Below are 26,734 nucleotides of genomic sequence, written 5' to 3'. Positions count from 1 at the left end.
ATGGCCGGCGCGTTGCTATGGCGCGGCCCCGCCCCGCCCCTCTCCGCGCGTCCCAACATGGCGGCGGCGGGCGGGGGGCGGCGGGCGCTGCTCCTGCTCCCGGTGCCGCTCCCGGTGCCGCTCCCGCTGCTGCTCCCGGTGCTCCTGGCGGCGGCCGCGGCCGCGCGGCTCTACCGGCCCGGCCACGACCCTCTGACCGTGCTGACGGCCGGCTCGGTGCGGCCGGCGCTGCTCAACTCCTCGACCGCCTGGGTGGTGCAGTTCTACAGCTCGTCCTGCGGCCACTGCATCGCCTTCGCTCCCACCTGGCGGGCGCTGGCGGGGGACGTCAAAGGTGAGGCTGGGACCGGGTCGCGGCCGCCCGGCTGCCCTGACCGCGGCCTCCCGGTGCCCGGTGCCGGTGCAGGGCCGCGGCGGTGCCCGAGGGGCGCTGGGCTGGGGGGCCGCGGGGCCTCGGGCGCTGTGTCACCCCTGGGCTGTGCGGGCCGGGCCGGGTGGTGTGTGAGCCGTGGTGCCTCGGTGTGTGAGAATCACCCCTCCTGCCAGTGCCACGGTGGTGTTCTGAGAGTGAGCATCACCCCTCATCCTCTCCTCTGGTGGTACCTCGGTGTGAGAGCATCACCCCTCATCCTGCTTCCCTGGTGGTACCTTGGTGTGTGAGCATCATCCCTCATCCCACTTTCCCGGTGGTCCCACACTGCCAGAATGGCACATGGCACAGAGCAAGGCTTGGGTGGTGGTAGCACATCCCCAAATTAAAGGTTTCGTAGGAATCCAGGGATAAAACATCACCTCACACAGAGTGATCCAGCTGCGGGGTTTACACATGAGCGTCCATGTGTGCCCATGGGAGGTTTGTTTAGACTGAACTCTTGGAGGCAAAATGTTTATCTTCTCAATGTTTCGTAAAGAGAACAGCCTACTTTGGAAGCTAAATAAAAAGTATTGTGGTACTGGAAAGACCATGAATGTATTTGATCTATATCTTGCAAACTCAACATAGCGTGGGTGGCCTAGAAGGAAAAAAGGACCACCAGGAAATGATAAAAAAATCAAGCAAAGTGAGAACCAGGTTTTCAGATTTATCACATAGTGAATTAAAAAGAAGTGGTGGCCTCCACAGCTTATGCTGAGAGACCTGCCTTGCTGTGTCAGCCTGCTCAGGTTTTTTGGCAGGTGCTGAAGTGTTTTACTCTGGTTTTACATGTAAGGAAACAAACAGCCCCCCCAGGTATTGGTTACATTCGATACCTTTGTTGGGGAGGAAACCAGAGATCAGATTTGTATGAAATGTTATTCTTAACATAGTGGTATAAAAGGCTTTTAAACTGTTCTTAATTTAGCATTTCACCCAGGAGATCTTTCCAGGATGGAACAGCAGTTCTAATACACTCATGGTTTCAGTTTGAGAGGGAGTGAAGAGCTCTGGCTCTTCTCTGACACCCTGAAAAGTGTTAACAACTAACAGGAGATGTAGGTGCAGTGTTAGATGTACATGGGTTTAGATCTGTGGAAATGAAGGCCCACCCAAAAATAGGTCCTGAGGAACTCACCACACACTGAGGAATTCTGTCTGATGAGCAGAGGCTCAAAACCAGAGAAGCAGAGAGCAGTCATGGTTTCAGAGCAGTCCAAACTCTCCTTACTTATATGGGGGGATTGTTTATAAAACCAGTGGCTTTTTTCTGTTTAATCTGCATAAATTTATGTAACATTTTCACTACTGCTTTGATTTGCTTCTGGCCAAAATATATTAGATTTTCTTCTTCTTTGAAGAAATAAGGAAGTGTTTGAGCACTGCAGTGAAGGTCATGGAGAGCCTGAACTGATCTGAGCTTTTGTTAAAATAAAACAGGTTTACATACATAAACATGTTTATATATTAATACAGCAGTGTGATACCTTTGTAATTTGTAATGACTTCTTCAAATACATATTTTCTTTCTCACCTACAGTCATGATAACTGCAAATTCTGTTATGCACTTGTATTACTGGAACGACTTAAAAGGCCTCTCTCCTCTCTAGTCCTTTGAATTTTTATGAAGACTTTCATTTAGAAAGTGGATTCTGATATTTGTGGACATTGGCACTACCAGCGAATGCAATTGGCTTCTGGTGTTATTTGTCAGGAAAATGTTTCAATTTTCAAGTTGGAATGAATGGATTTTAGGAGGAGGCTGAGAACAGACACACTTTTCATTGGGAGCTTCATCAAAAAAACCAAACCCCAGAACGTTTTGCCCACTTAGGCTGTCTCAACATTTGTTTTTCAAAAATATTTACTCCTCTGCTAGGATATTAAAGCTTTCCTTGAGGATGCAGGTTTGTTTACATTAGGATCACTGTGGATGTGTTTGCTGATTTGGTGTCCAAACAAAATCCAGTTAAATTGGTGCTACTACTTTGTCCATAAAAGGCCTGTGCTAATAGACTTAATTTTTATTTTGTTTCTCATTTGTTAAATCTTGGCAATACAACCATTGCAGATTTCATAGAAGAACATAATCTTCCTGAAAAATAGGATCAGTGCTTGCTTTTGTGTAATTTATGTTTTGATTTTGATACTCCCTCTCCTTTCACAACAGGCTTTACACTCAGAATCACAGTTCATCTTATAGTAGGAGTGGCCAAAGTGGCCATTGGAGTTAACTGCCTTTTTTCTGTCTTAAAAGATGATTGAATCTATCCAGCAAAATGCCTGTGGGCTGGAATTGTGTGGTGATTTTCTGTCTAGAAAGTACAAAACCCCTTAGAAATCCCATATATGACAACCCTTCAGTTATACACAGAAGCAATCCACTCCTCAGGATTTGGAAGAACTCTTCCAAACCTAGCAGTTGTTGTTTCAAATACAGCAGTAACAATTTCCTTCCCTAGATTGTTCTTTGAACACCTTTGTGGGGAACTGCAGAAACCCTTCTCATCATTCAGGAGGTGTTAAAATTGGCAGCTTTCAAGTAGCACACGGGGAAGAGGTGCCTTGGGATGAGATGTGTGACCTGAAACTTCCTGATGGAAAACACCCAGCTGGAGAGGAAGCTTATGAAAAGGAAGCACATTCCTTGTAGTTCACTGGTTGGAGTTGTGTAGCATTTCTCAAGTGGGAGGTTCGACCAACCTGTGGATTCCAGTTTGTCCAAGACAGGCCTGTTCATTCACTGGAACTTGTTTAGCGTGAACAGAAGTTTTGCTGGTTAATATGTCACTCATCTGCCTGTTTCACATGGTTTGTGAGTCTCTGTTTCAAAACTACTAATGCTAATTTAAAATTAATCAGCATTTTAAAGGAGCCGGTCGGGGCTGCAGTGGCACCGGGAGCTCCGCGGTGTGGGCTGTGCTTCCAGCAACGCTGGCATCCCTGAGAAAGGAAAAGCTGCTTTTCCAGCAGCAGGAATGCTGAGCAACACACTCCCCAGCTGGTGCTCTTTAACCCGGGGGTTTAGCTGGGCTGGGGGTGCTTTGTTGTGTGGGGTTTATTTGCATTGGGATCACAGAGCTCCCATTCATGGTGCGGAGGAGGATCCAGACAGGTGGAAAAAGGAGGAGGGGGTGCTGGAAGTTGAATGGGAGAGATACCCAGAAGCCAAACTTTCCTTTTGTATTTTGCATTTTATTTGATGAAATGGACTGTTGTGTCCTTTGTGCTGCTGTGAATACGTGCCCATCTGCTCCAGCATGTTTGTGGGGTCTCCTGGTGCCCGCTCAGCTCTTGGCACGTTCAGCACAAAACTCTCCCTCAGCTGCCCCATCTCCTCCAAAGACAAATAAAGGTCAAGCTAAGTCTCAAAAGCAGTTTGGCAAAGCAGCTCTCCATCAGCTCTTGAACTTGATGAAGCTTTCATGCTCTTTGCTGTAAAAGCAAGTTTAATTTTAGTGCTTTTTAAATTTTATTGATACTTGGGAATTGTGGGGGACCTTGAAATTCTGCCCACGGCTGGTTTGATTTAACTTTGCTTTAAAAAGGAGCTGTCTAAGGATTCCCTTGGAGTGCTTCTTCCTTAAAGTGATTGCTGCAGCACAGCCTGGCTCAAAAAGATAAGTTCCCAGCAAAAAGAGAAGGAAAAAGCTGTAAGTCAGTTGAAAGCTTTTATTGAAGTTACATAAGCATATTTGTAGAAATACTTGAACTCTTGTGGTTACTGCTATGAAACAGGTATAAAGAAAACTCACAGTGATGCTCAAACTCAACTATTTAGCACTCTGGTTAAAATGCAGTTATTTTTTGAGGTATATCTAATGTATTTCTGAGCAGTGCTGATGGATAAAGACAACTTCCAGCAGACACTGCGTGAGCTGGGGGTTGTGTGTAATCCTGAGGCCTCTCAGAAAACTGTAACTTGGAGGAAAAACAGCTTGTTAAAAAACCTGTAATACAAGATACATCGAATTTATGGCTTTGTAATTGACAGCCATGGGGATGAGTAACTGCTGGATTAATTTTATTCAGGTCTATGTTCTGCATGCCTTGTTTTATGAGCATAGCTAATGGGAAAAGCTGGGGAATTCAAGCCGGGGTCCTGATGGGATGACCCCAATTTCATCTTCCTGGATTCAGTAAAATGCCTTCAGCCCTGGAACTGCTGCACTCTCTGTTGGGATTCCTCTTGTTTAGGTGCATTTAAAATCCTGATGCAGCCAAGAAAAACAGGGAGGTTTTAGTTATTTTGAAAATCAGTAGCTCGTGTTACACTCGGGGGTAGAAATGAGCAGCAAATGAGAATCGACCGAGGGCTGGATTTTTCTGCCACTGGAACCTGTCAGAGTCCTGCTCCTGCTTTCCATGGGAAGCAGGGTAATCCATCAGCTGGGATCCCTGATCACTTCTGCTGAAAATTGAAAGGTGTCTTTGTTTTCAGACTGGGAATCTGCAATTAGACTCGGTGTGCTGGACTGTGGGGAAGAGGAGAACTATGAGACCTGCAAGGAATATGGTATTCACTTTTACCCAACCATTAAGGTAAGTGGCAGAACGTCCTGCCTTAGGTAAATAATGCATGTTTTGTAGTAAGTAGAACCATAAAATTATGTATAACTCGTTGTTCTTTAACTGGACTTCTACTTTGCATTTTCTGAGAAAACTGCAAACTTGATAAAAGATTAATTTGAGGGTTTTTTTGCTGAATGCAAGAGCTGATGCAGCTGTTCAGAGCAGAAATTCTGAATCTGGAAAATTCTCATGCAAAGTACTGTGTTGTTACATTTATATGACAGTTTTAGTAGATTCATTAGGTAACAACAATTTGTACAAATATTTTTCAAATTCAAATGTGTGAAAGTAAAGGAAACACATGGGAATTGCCTCATGAAAACAGCTGATTTTGTGACCAATTAAAAATTTCCCCTTGATTGATCATTCACTATTTTTCTAATTAATTTCATAATTTGCTTAAACTGGCTTTTAAAAGGATCTGTGTTAACCAGAAGTATCTGCCATTGTTCATTTCTATATCTAAATGCAATTTTTACCTTCTTTATCTCTGTCAATCTGTATAATCACATTTTTAACTGTAAGTCTGAGCAGAATGTGGTGGGTGGAGAGGCTTGAATAAACCAGTATTTGTGATGAGGGGGAACAGGAGCCACTGTAGGATCTTTTGCCCTGAGAGAAAAAACAGTATTTTTTTTTAATCTTTAAAATTTTAGGTGTAAATTGGAACACAGTCTTTATTTTTCCATTTTACTTTTCGTAGCAGAAGATGGCCAAGCTCCCTTAGATCTCCTGTTTAACCACTGGAGGGAGTTGGGAAAATGTGAATTGTGTTCCAAGCATATACAGAGCTGGTAACACAGATTTGGGAATCAGTTCATTTGGGTTAATGTTTGCAGTATTTTTCCTCTAAAAGTTGGCTTTATTGTTGTCAGAGTTCTGAATGGTTCATATGAGATACCCTAAGGAAGGTGAGAAACAGGTCTTTGGAACTCGCAGATTTAGAGAGAAAACTCAAAGATAAAAATGTTTTGTAGTTAGAGCTGTAAAAGTAAAAATTCTTGAAAGCCATTTTTGGTTTTGTCTGATACAGTGACTTTTCTTTTCTCCCCTGCAGTACTTCAAAGCATTTACAAAACAGTTTACTACTGGAGAAGGTAAGAATATCCAACTGTAAGGAATCCCAGGGCAGTTTTTCCTGTGGGCCAGGGATGTGTCACACAACAAGCAAAATCCCTCTGCCTGTCAATTAGTTTGGACAGAGATGGGATGGACACTAAATAGCTTTTTAAGACAGGACATTCAAAGTATTGTATGAAAATGGAGCATTAGGTAGAATTTTAGACAGGCAAAACATTTGTTCAAGAACTTAGGGCTCACATTCCTCATTTTAATTTTAAATAAAGTTCTTAATTTTCCCAAATGGCTTGATAATTTTTTTTAAATTCCCTTTTTTTTTTTTTTTCCCCACCACACACCTCATCAGCAGGAGATCCAATTTGCTCAGTCCTGACTCTGGTGCCTTTTGATCCACTTTTCCAGGCATCCTGAATTGCCCTGGGAGAGCCCCTATTCAGATGTTGCCCAACTGAAACCAGGCTTATCCCCTGTGTGTGTGACAGGATCACAGCTTGAGGTGGTTTGTCTGGGACAAAAGTGAGGTTGTGTCTTTCAATGGATTAACATTTCAAAGGCCAGAGGTCAGAGGAGAGACCACCTGCACCATTAACCCCTCCTGGCCAAGAGAGCCACGCTTGGACCTGGGGCTTTCTGGCATTTGTGACACTTCCTGCTTTTTAATTGGTTTCTCTTCAAGCAAATCAAATATTCTCACACTCCAGTCATTTCCTCACATTGTCACCTGGCCCATTTGGTAGGATTGATACACCTTGGCAGTTTTTAATTCATGATTGATACCCTTATTGCAAAAAAAGCTCCTGGAGGTACCCACACCAACTATTGTGAAAATAAGCACAAATTTAGAATCAAGCATTGTTTGAAGAGAAAATCAGCCAGGCAGGCAAATGGGTAGATTTGGAAAAGCCTTGAAGTTTTATTAATTTTGGGGTGGGATGACAGCTTTTAAATATGATCTTATATTAACATTAAAATGAAATCCTGCAACTAAATCCTTAGTTCTTCAGCCAAATAGTATTCTGGGTTGTAAGTCTAAATTTAACACAAAAACCTGACACAGCAAAGCATGAGAAAACCTGCCTGCACAGGCACTCACATTCCCAGAAAACCTCCTTGTGAGTCATTCTCCCCCAGTTTCTGAAGGGGTTGTATTTTCTGTCACCTCAGCAGGAGCAGATCGAGAGCCGCAAACAGTCCGTCAGAAGATGATTGACTTCCTCCAGAACCATTCCCAGGAGGTCAGACCACCTGCTTGCCCACCCCTGGACCCAGTTTGGTGAGTTCCTTGTTTCAAATGGAGCTGGTTATGTTCACTGAGTTAATTAAATAAAATATAAAAGGTCCTATTAAAGACGAAGCAAATTTTTTTCTTGCTATCAATTCTACTGTGAGATTGTAAAAGGAAATTCCATAAATATCAGTGGGTGTGTTGCATTCTGAATTTCTTTTCTTTTCTTTTGTTAAAAGGTCCAGTGATATTACTTCCCTTTTTGACAAGAACAGCCACCATTACACTGCCATCGTGTTTGAAAGCAACAGCTCCTACCTGGGCCGAGAGGTAACTGTGCCCTCTGACTGCCAGGATGTCTGGGAAGGAATGTTGTCATAACACAGCTGAATTTTAGGTTATTTAGCCAAGCAACAAACTGATTCTAGGACTGAATTCAAAGGTCATAAAGGGCAGGTCATGCCTGTTTGAGGGATCACAAAGCCAAGGGATTTTCTAGGGCAGTGCTTCTCACACAGAGGGACTTGCTTACAAAAGATTGTGATGTCACGTTGACTTCTCCCATTCATGTGTCAGTGGAAGATTAATTTATCAACTTCACTGTTAGCACAGTTCTTTTTTTCTTTCCAGATTTGAAAGATCACAGGAAAAATATTGTCAGATTATGTTATTGTTTTGTTACTGCTAGAGAACAAGTTGTGATATTTATTCTTCTGGGCAACTTTTATGATTTCAACTGTTGATAATAATCTAAAATCTCAGGTTCCCTTTCTTCACGTGTAAATTCTGGGAAATTCTGTTCTAAATTAAGATGATAGCATAAAATTATTTTCACATCTCCGAGACGTGGAGGAAGTGGAAGTCTTTGGTTTCTGCTTCCCCCCATTCCATCAATAAAATATTTGATTTGGCATCTTTTCCCCACCTAATGAGCCTGCTGTTAGCTTAGACAACTGCTACTTTTCTCTTCCTGCCAAGATCTAGGATAAGTGAAGAAAATAAATTGCATAATTATCTGGGCATAATCTGTGTAGAAACATCCAGTGTCTGCAAAATGTTTCTAATTAGATCTGATGCTGAGGTGGCCCAGTTGCACAAGGGGAGGAGAATGTGCTGCCAAAAGGGAGGATCACTTTGGGAAGCAGGCTGCTCTGCTTCCAGGCATTTGTTTTTGGAAGCTGCTGTGTTGATACAAGTGAGCATTACTGAAGAAAGGAAATGGGAAGATTATAAAGTTCTTCAGCTTTTTATTGCACTTGCTTTGATTTTTTTTTTTTACCTGCTGCTACAGAGGAACAGTGAGAGTCATCTGATTAACACAAAGTGGAGTTTGCCTTCAGAGGGAAAGATGTTTGCTAATGTCATGTAGCATTTTAGCTTTATAGAATAGTTTAGTGAAATAGGAAATAACATTTTTTTCATGTTTGCAATATGGGACAATATGGGCAAACCCAACAGGAGTCCCAGCTCCTGAAGAAGGGAAGGCCACATGTCATCACTGTGATGGAAGGAAGGAGGCAAAGACCAGGACAGACCAAGAAAAATAATAAAAAAAGAAAGATAAGAGTAATAATTTCCAGAGAAGAGTAAATCTTGTTCCTGTACACAGAACAGTCATAGCTGCACTTCCTTGGCAAACAGCTTAAGGATGCCCTTAAAGGATGGTGCACTTCACCCATTTTTGTGTTTTGTCCTACAGAATTGCCCATTCCTTGAACAATGTGTGATTCATGTCATCTTTTTGTTACCCAGGTTATCTTAGACTTGAGCCAGTATGAAAACCTCGTGGTGAGAAGGGCCTTGAATTCTGACAAGGCTTTCCTGGAGAAACTGGGTGTTCCCTCAGTGCCCTCCTGCTACCTGATCCACCCAAATGGGTCCCATGGCTTAATTAACAAGTGAGTAATTGTCAGTCAGAGCAGGATGAGGAGGTTCATTTAAGTTACACACAAAAAGCTTCTATGGATTCCTTTCACACAAAGCAAATTATTCTGTATTATCCTTTTGCCTGTAATAGTGACATGGTGTCCTGACATGTCATCAATGCACTGTACTGTTGTGCAGTTGTGTGTTATTATCAAGAAGAGACCTAATACTACTTTTACTTACCACTGTTGCCTATTTCTAGCTTTAATTTATTACTGTGATGCATCTGAAAAGAAAAAAACTTAGGAATAAAAGTGGAAAAAATAAATGAAGCGTCAAAGTTCTTAAAAAAAAACTTGATTCTAAGTCAAAATACTTGTTCCACGTGAACATTTTTTGTGTAAAGTGAATGAATGTTTTGATGAACGTTATTTGTTCATATTTTGAATGGATTTTCTTATTTTGAATGGAATTTCACACCACTAGTCCAAATTGTTATTGCCAAATTGAGCATTATTTCACTTCACTTTGTATGGAAACATACCATGCTACACCAGGACTGGAAAACATGAACCAAAGTGAATATCTTGTTTTATAAATATACTAATTTGCTTTGGACATTCACTTAGGCTGAGATTAAAAGTAATCTCTCTTTGTTGTCCATTTATGTGCAGTTTGAAGCCTCTACGGTCTTTCTTTTCTTCATATTTAAAGTCACTGCCAGGTGTAAGAAAAAAGCTCCTTTTGCCACTCCAGCTGCCAGCTCAAGAAGACAAAGAGGAGGGCACAGAAATCAAGGTGTGGAAAGAGTTTGATAAGTAAGTGATACCCTTGATTTTCAGATCAATACTTGGTTATTAAAATTTATTTTACAGGGTTTTTTTTTGCCCTGGGGGAAGCTGTGCTGTAATTTATAATAAAATCCTAGTGCAGTTCCAAATTTGACTTCATTGCATCCCAGAGGATGCACCTTGAATTGAACAGGTTGATCACTGCTGAGTGCTCTGTATCCTTCTGCTGTGTAAAATTAAAGGTGTTCATGCTTAAAACTGGAGGAATTGGAGCATCAAAACTCAGAGCAAAGCTTTCAGCTGCTGCTTCAGCTTCATCCCTTCAGGTGTATCCAGGTAACACTTGGGAATTGGTTTAATTCCAACACCAAGGTTACAAACTGGGAGCAGCTTTTCAAACAATTCACAGGTGAAATTACTGAGGGCTGCCAGTGTTTTGGTTTTAGGAGCATCTGCACTGCTGTGGAAGGAATGTTTTTATCCAAAAGTATGGTTAAATACTCAATTGACTTCAAAATGTGAAGAACTTACATACCATTGCCTGAAATATATAAATCACTGATTGGAACTGTTGGAAAACTTCAGGAAGTAATCGGTGTCCCTGAAAAACTGGATAGTGAAGTAAAAAGCTGTATAATTTCTGTAGAAAAGGAGAGTTCCCTGTGTGTGCAGCAGTGAAGCAGTGCCCACTAAAAAGTGCTGCCAAATGCAAGTATAATAGAAAATACTAAAGTCACTGGAAAAGATGTTTATCATCCCAAATCCCAAAGGTTTATCTTCACCCTCTTTCTCTCTTTGTGTGAGAGAAGGATGTAAAGCCTTTGCAGAGAGATAATCCCTCAGCATCTTTAGATGGAAAGATGTAGGACTGAGTGCTTTAATTTAGTACTTATTTTCCTTTCATAGACACTATTAGTGTCATCTTCTTTCAGTGACTATTATAAAGTACTTTATATGAAACATTCTCTTAGCAAAACAACTTAGTTAAATTGAGCTGCTTTCCAGCAAGGCAAAATCTCGTTGACATGAATCTCCAGTCCAAGTACCTTCTAAATAGGATCCTTTGGGAGAACCTCCTGCATTCCTGTGGATAACTCTTTATTTAAGAAACTTGATGCAGAATTTTGCTGGTTTTTAAAATTTAAGTGAGCACATTATTAATTAAGGAGATAGATTCAGAATAAGTCTGTAGTTTGAGCTGTTAGGATATAGCTCAAATGTAGAATATTCTGTATTTTAATATGTTCTTTCCTGTATGTAATTTAGGAGGTGGGGCCAGCCAATTTCTTGAATGATTGTTTTTTAATTCTGTGTGTTTTTGGAAGCAATAGTGGTGCTGAGCTCTTAAAAGAAACCTTAACTATTAACTATGTGAAATTCTGTTTGTTCGGTGCCATTGTTCTCTCACACTGTCTGAAGTTTGTGCTCTGGGAGCACTGAAAGCTGGGGGGGTGTGCTTGATGCATTTGTACTTTGTGAAGTGGTTTTTGTTATGAAGATATTTGGTTGTGAGAGGGAACTTTTAAGATGTTTGATTTGTTTTACGTGGTTTACTTTCACCTGTCACAAGGTGCCTGATTCTGCCTCAAGAGCCGATGTGATTTAACTTTTACATAAAGGACCTGCAGTAAAACTGCTGCATTTAGGAGAGGATTTCTAAACTCAGTCCTTTCCAACACTGACATTTTCAGCCCTGTTTGTGCCCCTGCTCTGTGTTTAATCCACTGTTGTTGAACAGAATTCTCCCTTTGTCCATAACATGTCATTTTTCTGTTTGTGGCCAACCCAGCAGAGAAGCTGTAATTTCCTTCCATCCCCATTTCCTTGCTGACAGTGCCAGGGCTATAATTTCATGGCAAGGTAAAGCTGGCTGGGAGGCAGAAAAGTTTAGTCAAATATTAAAAAAAAACTTTCTTAAATATGGTTGTGCTTCATTTGTCCAAACCCTGAAGGGAATGAAAGAGTCCAGTGACACCAACCTGAGCACCCGGGGCGGGGTAACTGCAGTCCCTGGGGGGCTGAGGCTTTGATGACACCTCTCTCTATCAATTTTATCTTCATGGCTGGTGACAAAAAAAAAGGCAAAGAAAGCTGCCAGGTTATCCCATGATTTGTGTGTTTTCCAGGAGCAAGCTGTACATGGCTGACCTTGAGTCGGGATTGCATTTCCTGCTCAGGGTGGAACTCGCCACGCACAAGACACTTGAGGGAGCTGAGCTCAAGACCTTCAAGGATTTTGTCACCATCTCTGCCAAGGTACACACTTCCAGTCTGTGATTATCTGTAAGAATGAAGTGGCTCCACCATCAAATTTATTATGGGGCAAAGGTCTCTCAAAATGTCTTTCGCAGCGTTTAAATATGTGCGTCCTCAGCAGCTTAAAAAAGAGTTTTGGGGGTTTATGTATGTGCTGTTTTTGAAGTATTTGATGCTGTTCTGACTTACTTCCAGGGTTAAAATGCATTTTAATTTAGTCTTAGAGGGCTCAAAATTAAATAAAGCTTAAGTAGTCTGCAGCATGTTGAACAGCCACTGTAAATAAATATAGTCCATTTATCAGATTTTCAGGATAAGTAGCTATTGTAACTCAGTGGGATTAAAACAACCTTTGTTTTTCATTCTTGACTTTTGGATTTCATTAATGCACACTTGGCAAATGGTGTTCTGTTTAGAGATCTTAGCAGCTTCTGTCTAAATTTGGAATGTAATAGAGGTACTGAATTTAACTGATTGAGTATTTCAAAATAACAGAGGTGTTGAATATTAATGAGTACTTAAAAAATAAAAATGCTTATGTGTTACATTTGTAATATAATGTGATATGAATTGAAAAAAATTAATTTTACTTTTTAATGCCAGTTTACTGAAGTGACCAATGTCCCTGTATATTTACTCACAGTGTAGCTACCACTATGTTTTATTTTAAAACAGTGAATCAATAACTATTAAGGGAGTAATAAGGCCTATATGAACTCTTTCCAGATATCTGGATTTATCTGAAAATCAGACAGACAGTTTCTTACCCCCCTTCCCCCTCCCCTGCAGCCATCAGAGGTCAGAAATCTCTCACTGGCCTCATTTCTTTAAGAAAGTGTGGTGCTAATCTTTCCATCATATTATCCCTAAAACATCCTCTGCTCTTCCTGATGGCTCCTGGCCAGCTGATGTCATTTGCTTCCCTGGTTATTAGTGCAGAAATTGGGAATGCTCTCTTTTGGGTCCCTGCTCAGCTCCACCTGCCCTTGCAGGGTGGGCTGCTGGCCTTTATTTGCCTTTTTTTTTTTGTGATGTAACATTTTCCTTGTATCTCCCATCCATAATTTGCAGGTGATTTTGCTAGGAAACCTTTTATACTCTTCTCCTGTTTATAGTGAGGATCATCCTGAAGTCACAGAGGTCTCTGGTTCCCTGCTTGGGGAATTTTCATTACTGAAATCCTGCTCCCTAAAGGATGATGGGCATGCTCAACTTAATTCTATAGTGATCACAACCCTAATTAAAGCAAAATACCATTTCTGGTGTAAAATCATGGCCTCACCACTGACTTACAGTCCCTCACACTCATCTGCCAGACTGTGGCTTCTCTAAGTTCCAAGTTAAGGAAGTCACTGTTTCCAAATCACTTTGGAAATCACTGTTACACATATGAGAAGGAAAACCCTCTCCTGGATAACCAGCTTCTAAATTTACAGAAATCTGACCAAAAAGAACTATTTTTTCTCATTTATCTTCTAAGAGCAAGAAGGATTTCAGCCTCTCTGAGGTGTTACCTCTGTTCTGAGCCTCATTCTGAATTACCCCAATGTGAAATTCTGTATAATCCATCCCAAGTTGTTCCATGCAATTCCTGCTTGTTATTCAGTGCCTTCCATTTTAATATTTTGCACATAAAAATTGTTAATTTTGTGAGCACAACTTAGTGTGAGGTGGCTGAAAGCAGAACAAGAATTTAATTTGCTTATGATCTGAAGCACTTTAAAGGCAGGAAAACAATTAGATGACGACAAAAGTGTCTTGCTGATGATGAGATTTGGGCTTTAAAATATTGTTTTCCTTGGTTTTTTTTGTTCTTCTCAGCTTTTTCCTGGCCGACAGCCTGTGGTAAAGTTGTTAGAGACCTTGCAAGAGTGGCTGGTGAGCCTTCCATTAGACAAAATCCCTTATGATGCTATTCTGGATCTGGTCAACAACAAAATGCGGGTAAGCTGGCCCCAGTTTCCAGCAGAAAATGCAGCATTAGTAAAGGATAAGATTCTATATAAATCTAAGACATCACTTACTGATGGTCCCTCAGTCATAATGGAGTTATAAGAAGGTTAAAATGAAAATAAAGTGAAATCATTACCAGAAAAAAAAGCAAAACACACGAACAAAACAAACAAAAAAAATCCACATGAAGAAATTGAAATGAGAGAATTGAACTCCACAATCCTGGCTGGGTTTATAATGAGCAAGCAATATGTGTTCCCTAATGTCAGCTTCCAGGGATCCAAGATTCCCAGTGGATATTTTGTGCCTGTTATCAGCAGGGTTCTCTTGGAGGTCAGAGTTGAAGCGATGGGAAATTCACCCTCTGAAACAGGAATTATTCCCGAAGAGATTCCCCAAATACTCTTTAATTTCCTGGCATGCAAAGGCCTTGCTGGAATCCCATCCCACTCTGGCAATCAAAGCCCTGTGACAGGGCTGTCCTTGCCCAGAAATTAATAAGAATCCTCCCTTCCTATTTGCTCTCTGAAATTTGGAAACCTGTGTGTTTTGGGAAGCAGAGAGAGAAGTCTCTGAAACTAAAACCTTGCACTGGATTTGGGGTGTAAGGACTAAGAAGTGGGTTTAAGAAGAAATAATATTAAATTCTACATCTTAACCTGTTAAGGTTGTACCACTGGGAATCCTGTGGTACAGGTGGAGTAATATGGAATTTTTAATGTGCCCTGGGAAACTGGGGCTCTGTCAGAGTTTACAGCAATATTTTTGTGAGTGTTTTGTTCATGCTGTTCTTGAAAAAGAAACTTTACAGGTGAAGCTACTTCATGTGTTCTGTTAGACTAATTTTAGTGGGTTTGACATCAGTATTTTGTATATCCTGCAAGAGGGTTGAGTTTTCTAAAGTTACATCAGAGTATTTTGGACTTAAGGATTGTTCTGGGTTTAAAATTCATTTGCCTGAAGCATAAACTCATTAACAACAAGTGCAGAGAAAGTAATTGACTGTTCTTTACCCTCAATTCCACGTAGGATCAGCTGTGCTCCTACATTCAGTAGCACATTTAGGTCCCAGAGCTGCATATATCCTAAATACACCTCTTTTTTTTCCAGATTTCTGGCATCTCTCTCACTAAGAAGGTTCAGTGGGTTGGCTGCCAGGGCAGCAGACCAGAGCTGAGAGGTTACAGCTGCTCCCTTTGGAAGCTGTTCCACACCCTCACTGTTCAAGCTGCACTGAGACCAAAAGCCTTGATAAATACAGGTAAACAGCACATTTTTTTGGGGGGGAGGAGTGTGTAAATCCTCAGTTAATACTGAGTTTGTGGAGGGCAGTGGCTGCAGGTCTGCACCAGCAGGGGTCAGAGCTTTGCTGCAGCTGGAAGGTTTGGAAAGCCTTTCTCCTCTCTTAGAAAATAAAGTCTGTGGCCCTAAAGCTGGGAGTGAGAAAGCAGGAAAAAAAAAAATAAAAAATTTCAAACAAGGAAATTTTGAGCTTCCTGAAAAGGGATGAAAATTATTCAGGTCACCTGAGGTTGCACTGGGAATTCAGTTTGAGAAGAATGAGATTTAACCATAGAATTTAGTAGCTATAAAGCATGTACAACCATTAGCTGATCCCTCTGTAATGTTATTTATTAAATACTGAATGTTATGACTGTTTTGGGTTGTTTTTTTTTCAGCTGAATGTACCTGTCATTAATCTCCCCAGTGATTTACTACTTTGCCAGCACTCTGTAAAATTGCTTGTTTTTAGACTTGCAGCATCTTGTGAAGCAGAGTGTTAATATTCTGGTGATGATTCCTATTTAAGAAACATGCTGGATATATAATCTATTTTCCTCACCCAATGAAAATAGAATTATTAATGCTAAAATATTGGCCTTCATATATTTTTATTCTCTCCAGGACAGCACTGTATTTGGTTACAATTCTATTTACTTCTCATTTAAAGCCTTTTTAGATAATCCCTATCAGAAAGGAATACAAGAATTCAAGATGGACTGTTACTAAACCATAAACCCCAGAAATTTGCAATTTTCCAGTTGCTGATTTTATATTAAAAAAAGTATTTCATTATTTCAGATTACAGATATGTGTGTTTGTCCAGAATTATTTGCAATCCCAGTGAAAAAATCTTTCAAATCTTAATAATTCTCCTGCAGAACAGGGATATTTTTTTTTATATAGCAAATCATCCTGTTGTTTATTTTTGTTGTTCTCTTTGTTTTGTTTGTTTTTCATGGGACAGTGGGTTAAATTTTTCCCATCTAGTGCTGTGAGTTGGAGGGGTTTGCACTGGATGATTTTTAACCGTTCAGGATCCTGCAGAAGTTAAATTCCCCTTTTGTCCCACTTGCCAAAAATGTTCTGATCAAATCTAAAAAAAAATTCTTAATGTTTAACCACGCAAAATTGCACCTTAAATTGTGTGTTCCAAGCATGAGCTGGAGTCAAACCTGAAGTTAAAAATACGTGGTAGGACCTGAGAACTCTTTGGCACAGTTAACCCTGGCTGGAAATCGGGGCAGAGATGTGATGATCACTTCTTACAGCCAAAGAATTGGGTCAGTCTGAGACTGTGGGATTATGTCTTGGGAGGTTTTCCTCTCCTTATTGCTTGTTTAAATCCCATCTACTAAAAAGCATGATGTACTCCCTAATCCTTCCCACCACAGGTAGGGTTTTATGGTTCTTGTCCACTTTAAAGATTAGGGTTACCCTGAATTGCAGTAGTTTGGGAGGAGAGAGAAAAGGAGGATTACACGATGATACATGGCAGATGTTAATAGAAGATTCATCTGGGGGGCTGATAAAAGAAAAACAAACCAAATGAGCCATTTTGCAATTGTTTGTTGTCTTTTGAAAGCAGATGTGTTTTCCTTGAGCGTTTCCTCTGGGTGAACTCGCTGTGGATTTAGTGAGAAAATGCCTTTATTGGGCTGGACTTGAAATATTTTCCTGGGGAAGGGGGAAATTTGGAACCTGCAGCGGGAGCAGCACGAGGGATCCAAAGGATCAGAACTGCTCACACCCAAGGATGTGTCAAATCACTGCAGAAATCAAGTCCTGAGCACACTTAATTATAAAGAAATGAGTTTTTAGATAACAGGATCTATTGGTGTGAATAAGACAGGCTTGGGGATTTTATAATGAACTATCTGGATTCTTTCTTAATCTGAATTTGAAAGATCTCCCCACAAAATGAATTTTCAGGAGTGTAACATTGCACAGGAGAACAGATATAATTAAATTTTTGTATGAATCTGTTCCTCCACAAAGAGATTATTTGCAAGTAGTTACTTTGGTTGTGTTTGTCGTTGTTTTTTTTTCTAAACACGTATTTTATTATAAATAATAAAACTGTTCAACTTTCCAAAATTATTTCCCAGCCTTCCTTTTAATACAGTAATTTAATCTGCTTTAATCTCATAGCTTTTATTTATACATGTCTGTTCAATCACAGATATTGAAGGGACTGAGGAGAGGTTGGTTGCTGTTTAGGATTTCTTTTTGGCTTTAAAGACTTCTTTTTGCTACTGTGTTTAAGAATATCGTGGTGTTACTCTAAATAAAGGTGTAATGACAGTCTACATATATTTCTTATATACATAACAAGAGTGCTCTGATAGTTTGAGCAGGTTTTGTTGAGGATTTTTTTTCTTCCAAAAAACAATGCAATAGTAAATTATGCCAGTGTTCAGCAGCAGGAGGCTGTAATTTGATCAATCTGCACCATAAAATGTGTTTAATTTGACAAGTGTGTGTTCATGGTAACACAGGGTACATTTTTAAATGCATTTTGACATAATTTACTGGGTCAATTAAGCATGAATCAGAAATTCTGTGAGACAGAGATGAAACCATTAAGAGTTCAACAAATTATGTCAGGTTTTCAAGCCACTTGGAGATGTAAGACCTACCTGCTGACACAGTAAGGGCCACAAAGTTCTCCATCTGGGGAGACCTTATTTTACTTCAGAATTAATTATTAACTAGTTAGTGTAAAAGTGTGAGTGTTATAGAATAATAATGTGTTTGTGTTTATTTTAGGAGGAATTCCTGATTCACTCTTGGAAGTGCAAACGTTGCTCAGCAGCTGTTCTGTGGGTGCATTCAGTGCCTGCCAAAAAAGCTGTGGAATTAATAAGTGTAATGAGATTCTGCTGCTCTAATTCCTCAGTAACAAACAGGCATCACAGGCACCTTGGGAAATACTGACCTGAGGGGGTTTGACTCCTGATTTTCCAGTAGAAGGATCACCATAACTTCAGGGCCTGGGCATAAATGTCATGTTATGCATACCATAAATATTCATTTAATTATTGGGCAAGACATTGGAGAAAGTCTCTGCTTCCAGAGGAATTGTGACACACAGACAGTGTGAACTTTGCATGTTCTAACAATTTCACAATGTGCTCTGGTAAAAATTAATGTCTGGCTCTCATTTAACTAAGTTTTTTCCCCCCCTTGAATTGTCAGATACTCTTTGAAAGGAGAAATTTCACTGGAGAGAACACTTGACTTTTAACTCTTCTTTTAATGTGTTATTCAGGGTAACTTTGAGCACAATTGTACATACTAAATGTGTTGGCTTGTATTGGTATAAACACCCACTTTGCATTTTTAATAGCACTACTGCTCAATCAGCATTTTGGGAACCTCAGTGTGTTGGAAATAATTCCCTTGTGGTTGTGTCTGATACCCCAGACAAGCTTTCCAAACAGTGTGTTGTGGAAAGCACTGTTTGAGAGGACTTTAAGTTCTATTTATTGCCAAATAATTTTAGTTCTAAATGTCTCACCTCAACTGCCTAGTGGCAATGTTATAAATGAACTACTTAGTGACAAATTCCCTCCAACAAAATACATATATAATATTTTCTTCAAAGAACTCTGTGAAGGTTTTAGTCCCTCTAAGATCTTTGTGACTTATTTTTACACAGATCCTGTATGGTGACACTTGTGCTCTGGATATCTTTAAATTACAAAAGTGTCTATTTTTAGAGTCAGGTGTGAATTTGCCTGGAACAAGAGTGGTGGAATATTTCCCTCCCTTTTCCCCCAGTTCACTTTTGTGTTGAAGTGCCTGTGTTGGTCCAGAAGGGGCTCAATAAACCTGTCCCTTGTGTTGCAGGTCTGGAGGACAATCCCCAGGTCGTGCTGCAGGTCATGAGGAGGTACATCCAGCACTTCTTTGGGTGCAAGGCTTGTGCTCAGCACTTTGAGGAAATGGCCAAAGAGTCCCTGGATTCCGTGAAAACCTTGGACAGGGCTGTCCTGTGGCTCTGGGAGAAGCACAACGTGGTGAACAACAGGCTGGCAGGTATGGGAGGGAGACACCTGAGATCCTTGTGGGATATAATCACAGAACACCATTCTCAAAGGTAGTTTCTTCTGAAATTTCACCTGTTGCTCGATGAGAGGATCTTTCTGGAGTCCAAATCAAAACCTTCTCAAAAAAGGGACAATAAAAGTGGATAAAAATGAATCACATTTCTTTCTGTGACACTTTAAATAGAGGTTAAAACCTGTCTTTGTTGTGGAGTGATGCTGGTTGGTAAAATATAATTGAACAAGGGACTTTCTCAGGAGAAAAGAGCCTGAATTATTGGCAGATCAGCAATGGAATAAAATAAAATATGAGGGAAATCTGTGCCCCCTCTAGATCGTTGTGTTTTCAGTTAGACTAAAAGTGCTGTTAAAATACTGGTTGTGTTTAATCCCTTCTGTTATGGAGGTATCAAGTAACTAAAGCACTAAAGAAAATTGGTTTCTCTTTGCACTAAATCCCTGTCTGCTGTTATGGATCTGGGTAATGTAGCATTAGTTACAATTTAAATATGCTACACTGTGTTCATATCATGGCCCTGCTGAATTCCCCAGATTTATCAAGTATCAGATACTGTTGTGAGCACGAACAGTTTGTCTCCTTTCTCCAAGGAGGAGAAGAGAAGTAAATGATAAGGGATTAAATAAAAAAACATCCCCTAATTTTTGGTTACAATTGGCTGGGCTGTGAACACAGAACCAGGCAACTCCTCTTGGCTTGGACTTGCTAAGTGGTGGAGCAATACACTTATTTAGAGCATTAAGGTATTGGAAAACTCACAGGGATATTGATTTAGGTGATGCAACAGCCAGCTGAAATACCCTTTTAGTAAGAAGTATAAACCCCCTGGAATAAATAATAATGTTAAATTATGCTTTTTAAGTTTGCTAAAATTTCTCCCCGGGACAGTGATGTATTTTCACCCTTAAAAGCTGCAGCTGTATTTGTGGTCACACGTGTGGCCTCCAGTGAGAAATGGTGTTTGGGCAATGAAAACACCTTGGCACAGCCCTGGGGTGGGTCAGGAGCTGCCTGGATATGGCTCTGCCCTGTGGAATTATTCTCTGGTGCTTTAGAATGGGCAGAATTTACAGCATTTTCCTCTTTGGCAGCAGAACACAAAGTACAGGGAATTTTCTGTTTGTAATCTCACCATAATTCATTTTGTTTCTACTTTCTCTATTGAAACAATTTGATTACTGAGTGATCTTTTAAGATAAAAAGGCAAATTTGCTCTCTTGCTTGTACATATCAAGGAGACACATATTTTTAAGCATCCTTTGAATCCCTGTTTTACTCAAAATCATGGGGAAGCTTCCTGCCTTTAAAAGGAAAAAAAATAATAAAATGAGTCTGTTTTTTTAAAACATTTTAAATGTTAGTGTACTAATAACAATCAGCTAAATAAATTAGCTTTTTCTAGCAATTTTTTTTCCAAAAATTATCTCCATCCATGTTTTGGAATGTTATTTTTTAGAGCAAAATGTGACAGCAGCTCCAGCCTTCAGCTCTGCTGTGAACATCTGAAATGTTCAAACTGGATCTAATTCAAGACAGAATTACAGGTTTAAAGGCTAAAAAAAAAAAAATTACAAGCTGAAAAATACATCTTAAACATAAGAATGGTTTTTCAAGTGCTAAAACCAGTTTGCTCCAGCAGTAATGCAAAAAGCTGTGGAAAAGCAAGCTTAGGATGGAATGATTCACAGCACAGAAACATGAAAATATCTGAGCCTTTGGCCTTGAAGCTGCTCCTGCAACCCAGGCAGAACACAGGGATTAAGGAGCACTGAGTGAAAAGAGCAGTTTGTTTTGCACCATAATTCAGGTTAACCCTGAAGGGCCCAGATGGTTGTGTCCTCCTGCCTCCTGAAAGCAGCAATTGTAGGAGCTGGGGCTGGGATTCCCACCCTGCAGCTTTTCCTGGGAAAAAAAAGGCAAATAATTATCATTTTGTGTTTGTATTTTGAAATGCTTCGGGTTGGAATTGATGCACCCCTGAGGAAACTTGTGAATTTCCAAATTTGTTTGTGATTGTTCTTGGTTTAATACGAACATCATTGTGCTGTGGGGTGTTTTTTGAACAACCCCACTCTTTGTGAGTGGGAAATACTCTCTGGGAGGTGTCTGGTGGTTCAGCTTTCCCCGTTCATTCCTTGATTTTTATTCTGATATTTATTTTTACTGCGGTTTTTTTTCTCCTCCCAATCAGGTGATTTGACTGAAGATCCAAAATTTCCCAAAGTTCAGTGGCCAACTCCAGACATTTGTCCTGCATGTCACGAGGAGATTAAAGGACTGCACAGCTGGAATGAAGAGCAAGTCCTGCAGTTCCTGAAATCCCACTACAACAGTGACAATATCCTCTACAAATACACCGAGAGCCAGACTGACTCCAGTGACCCCGAGCAGGGAGACACCAGGGAGGGGAAGGACAAAAACCTGCTGAAGAATCCAGGGGGAAACAGAGAAAATAAGCTCCAGGATAAGGAAAACTCAGTAGATTCGGGCTTTAAGGGGTTAGAGAAGCCCGGAGGGAACCCTGGAGCTGTCCAAGGTAGCGGGAAAAACTCTGTGGCATCAGTGAACCTCAGAGAGGTCAGGCAGGCTGTGTCCTTCCTAGGGATTGGCTTTTCCAACATAGACATGAGTCTCTGTGTCATCCTCTATGTCGCCTCCTCCTTGTTTCTGATGATCATGTACTTTTTTTTCAGGATGAGATCCAAGAGGTGGAAGGTGAAGTATTACCGGCCCTCGGTGTAGGGGTTCTCCGTGTCCGTGGCTGTTCCCAGACACAGCTTTAACCTTTCTGATCAGGGATTTTATACACAGTATTCCTTTGTCCCGAGGCATTGCCAGGTGTTGGATGAGAGGAGCTGGCTGTGGGAAGCCGAGGCACACGTGGCTGTGCTCTGGAGGGAGCGTTGCATGTGTCAGGGCAGGTTTTTCCATGACTTACCACCGACATCCTTTACTCATTCTCAGAGTAAACATTGCATTATGCAATCCACTGTGCCTGCTGGGGGAGGAAATTGGATATTGTTTTGTGTACTTCAAGTCAGGTGTTATTTTTTTTTTTAGTTTACCCAGAGCTGGTTTCACCTCCCCGAGTGCTGAACAGTTCCAGTGGTACTTTGGCTGCTTCCTTTGGAGGAGCAAGAATTCTGAGGGGTTTGGTTTTTGGTTTTTTTTTCAGGAAACGAGTTTCATTCTGATTAAACCATTTCTAAACCTCTGTGACTTTCTGAAATATTATTTACATGGCATATTTAAAGGAGAAAGCATTCTGTGTCCACATCATTCTTGTGTATTCCAGCCAAGGATGTGTGTGTGACTGCCTGGATGGGAGTTTTGGGGCAGTTTGTGTCTCAATTAGCAGCCTGATTCTGATTGCTAATGGTCATCATTGGAGATTAGGTGTGAGCAAGGACAGACCTGGAACTGGTGCTTTAGTTGCTCTACTATTGGATGTGCTAATGGAACATTGGATAACTCACCTCATTTATGAGCCAGGAAAATAGCTGAGTAATTATCTTGCTATCCAGGTGGAAGCCAATCCTGATGAACTCTAGTAAAGGAAAACAGGGTTTTCAGAGAAGGACAGTGAGATTTGTATTAACATGGCAGAACAGATTGAAAAATCTGGGAATACTGAGTTTCTTCTGTTGGATAATTCCATTATAACATAGCAATTAATGCTTCCCTTGGGATTTGCAGCTCTGAGCTCACAGAGTGTCACCTGCCGGGTGTGAATTGTCTGTGCAGGGCACAGAACAGCCCTTCCCTCCCTCCCTGCTGCTGGAATGCTCCTGCTGGAGTCAGGAGGGGCTCTCTGATGGTTCAGGGCAGAGCTGCTCCATTCTGGGACGTGGCAGCAGTTGGGAATGTGGCATTTTCCTTTCCTGGGCAGTCTGGGGGCCTGGTGGGCAGCAATTAGAAGAAACCCTGAAAACAGCTCTAAAATTACCATTGGGAACAGGAGTTCCTGTGATCCTGACTGGGGGGATAATTCAGGTCCTGGATAGTGAAGTTTCTAATCCCATCCAATGTAATTGAGCATGTTCTAGTTATCCATTACCTAATCTTTAGTTAATCCTAATAGGTTTTGGCCTCAATGTTTTCTCGTGGCAGTGAGTTCTCCAGATTAATTATGTTATATAAAAAGGCTTTTCCTTTCAATTCTACATTTGCAACTTTTAATTTAATTGAATGTTTGCTGGCTCCTCTGTTACATGAGAAGGAATGAGGAGTCTCTGGCCAAGCCCCTGTGTTTATGCCATCAGTGTGTCCTCCTCTGGTTTCCCTCATAAGCCCCAGAGTAGAAAGTTTAAAACCTGGCAACAAGAATGATCTAAAAAGCACAAAAGCTCCACAGGGTTATTTTTCTTCATGATCAAATCTTGTTTGTTCACAAAACTGAATATTTCTGACGTGTTTCTGCAACTTCCACTTGGAGTAACAGAACTGAGCTTCAAGGATTCCCTGTCCCTTGTTGCTTTTGACTCCCTGCAATTCCAGCACTTTGGGTATTGAAACACCTTGTAAGCAGCTGGAATGATGGTGGAAGGTGGGACAGGCTCAGCAGTGCAGGTTGGTTTGGGCTGGAATCCAATGAGAGATCCCAGGAAGAGGCTGGTTAAGAGGAAAACCTGGAGATTCCACATTTAGTTTGGAAAATCGGGCAAATTCTAAGTGACCTGATCTGGGCAGGTGTTCTCATCCCAAAAGCAAGGACATTTAGCTTTTAAAAACAAAGGCAAGCACCCAAAGACCCCTAACCCAGCACAACAGTGTTGGATCTGGGAAACTGGGCCTTCTTCTGTGGGACTGTTGGATTCCTGCTGTTGGAATTGCTGCACATTCCAAAGCTGAAATCCAGTCATTGCTGCTGTTGGTTAGAATTCTACCACATACAGAGACCTGACTTCATTAGCTTTGGCTCATTCTGCTTGTGGAAACAAAAGGCTTTGGAGGTTTTTAGGAATGATTTTGCCTTTAAAAAACAGCAAATGTGGGTTTGGAATAAGTTGGTGGGTTTGCTACACACCTTTAACTCCCACATTGCTGTGACCCTGCTGCAAACACAACAAAAGGAACCAATACTCAAACTTCCAGTGGCTTTTTTTTGCCTTTTGAGAGTGTAAAACTATGAAATCAGGATGTTTCTTGTCCATGTTGGTGCTCCAGCTCTTGCCAGTGAACCAGCCAAGGCTTTCACTTCAACAACCTCATCTGGGAAGGTTTTCCTCGCTTTGAATTCAGTTGTGTAAATCTTGGTTTGCTTGTTCTTATTTTCCATCTTTATAATGACAAATGGCATCGTTTTATGTCTCTGTAACGGCACAGTCTGTGCTGGGGGATGGGTGAGGCTGCCAGGAAAGTGGTTCTGGTTTAAAAATTGCCTCCAGCTCCATCTCCTCACTCCTGGAGGGTTTATTTGTGTGGTGTGTTGTGCCACAGAGGTTCCTGCAATGCCCCTTCCCTGTGCTGGGGCCAGGCAGTTCCAAGAGGGATTTCTTGGCCCTTTGTAATTCATGGAGCTTTCTTTGCTCTCTGGATGTTTTTAAAGAGGGAATATTAAATCTGCATAGAAAATAAAAGGAGTAGAATGTGCCAGGAGAGAGAGAAAAGCTGCAAGTGCTAAAGAAACCTAATAAAGTTATTCCTGAGAACTGCTAATTTTTGATTTCCAGCAGTGTGTCCATCCTGCTGTTCCTGCTCAGAACTGGATGGGAACAAAAGTCCTGGGTGTGTTGTCTCAGTCTGTGCTTTGCACACGAGGTGTTGGAAATAGTGATGATACCATTGCAGTAATTTAAATGTTCTATTTATTTGAATTCAGTAACTTGACATTTTCGAGTCTGTTCTGGTTTGGTTTGGTTGGTTTTTTTACTGTCTCATTCCTCTCTTGGAAGGAAAAATGACTGTTTTGTACTAAATTGTAAACTAATGTGCTTGTTTAAAATAAATTGCAAACATTTGGGCAAAGTGGTGCATTTGGGCTCTTTACCTGCATTTTCCAACTGGTTTTAATTTTCAAATTGTTTTTAGCTAAGCTGTATTCCCAGGCTTGCCCATGTCCATGTCTGTGTCAGACCACATCCATCATTTTGTGTAGGTGTTTAATTCTGAGGACAGGTGAACCTTTACTCCGTTTCTTTCACTGTTATCCCATAAATTTCTGAAATGTCAGGGAATGCTTGGCACTGAAAGTCGTTTTCTGGCTGGCCCCTGACCTTGCCTGGGAACCAGCAATATTCCCCTGGGGTCCCTGAGGACTGGGGTCATCCCCTGAATCCTTGAGGACAAACCTGGGCGTTGTCCCTGCCGGGGCACGACCAGACCTGTCCTCACCACCCAGACTCGGGGCATCTGCTGCCTCCTGGTGAAGAGGTGCCAAAGGGTGCCCTGGGACCACTAAATTCATGGTCTGATGCTGTTCTGGGGACAAGTCCTACAAAAACTGGCACAATTTCATCAAGAGGGAAGGAGAGTGCAGCCTCTGGGTCTGGCCACAGAAGAGCCGACGGAAGGGAATGGGGAGTATTTTTAAGCCCAGACTTCTGAGGGGTTGCTAAGGAATCTTCTGAACCAGAGAAGAGAGAAAACCAGGAGCAGACACACGTTTGGGTTTGATTTTTATTAATGTCGGCAGAACCACCGTGAGGAAACCCCCGGGCAGGGTCTGGTGGCTGCTACAAGCTGAGGAGGAGGACACAGGAGAGATCACCTGAGGGGCTTTTGCGGGGTGATGGTGTCACAGTGTGAGAGACACGGGGCCGGCGTGTGCCGCTGATGGGGTGAGTGGGACGCAGCCCCCCCCTCCCTCCTGCCCGGCCGCAGCTGCCGCGTCCCCCCCGTGCGCGGGGAACAGGCATCGCCACCCCCGCGTGTTCTTAAAGTGCTTCCTCAGGGGCTCAGAAAAACCCACTTTAAAACTGAGCTTAAAAGAGACCCTGTGGGTCATCACCTGCCCTCCCCAGAAGCTGTTCCTGGCCTTAGGGAGGGTCGTGGTGCCCCAGCACGGCCGGTGCTGGTGGTACCTGTGTCACTGCAGCACGGGCACAGTCACGCTCCAGCAGTGCTGTACCCGCTCCCCAACTTCACGCCAGCCTGGAATTTCTGGGTACTTTATTTGGGGAGCCCAAATCCCGGCCCCCTAAATGTCTCCCTGATTTTTTTCCAACAGCACAGGGCTGAGCTGTCCCCAGACTGGGACCTGTCCCCGGGCAGATGAACCATCACAG

General features: G+C 41.5%; 1 protein-coding gene across 1 annotated transcript; it reads left to right on the top strand.

Moving 5' to 3' along the window:
- QSOX2 (quiescin sulfhydryl oxidase 2) lies at positions 1-25,475 on the top strand. The gene is made up of 12 exons (XM_064676687.1): positions 1-334; positions 4,858-4,958; positions 6,046-6,085; positions 7,233-7,341; positions 7,533-7,623; positions 9,046-9,191; positions 9,834-9,977; positions 12,077-12,206; positions 14,028-14,150; positions 15,270-15,420; positions 19,293-19,481; positions 21,700-25,475. The coding sequence occupies exons 1-12, from the start codon at positions 1-3 to the stop codon at positions 22,248-22,250; spliced, it is 2,109 nt and encodes a 702-aa protein (XP_064532757.1). The 3' UTR covers positions 22,251-25,475.
- Positions 25,476-26,734: the final 1,259 nt, after the last annotated feature.

This window comes from Pseudopipra pipra, chromosome 20, assembly GCF_036250125.1.
Source record: "Pseudopipra pipra isolate bDixPip1 chromosome 20, bDixPip1.hap1, whole genome shotgun sequence".
Classification (NCBI taxonomy): Eukaryota; Metazoa; Chordata; class Aves; order Passeriformes; family Pipridae; genus Pseudopipra; species Pseudopipra pipra.
Note: the sequence above shows the minus strand (reverse complement) of the source record. Positions and strands in the feature narration are given on the sequence as shown.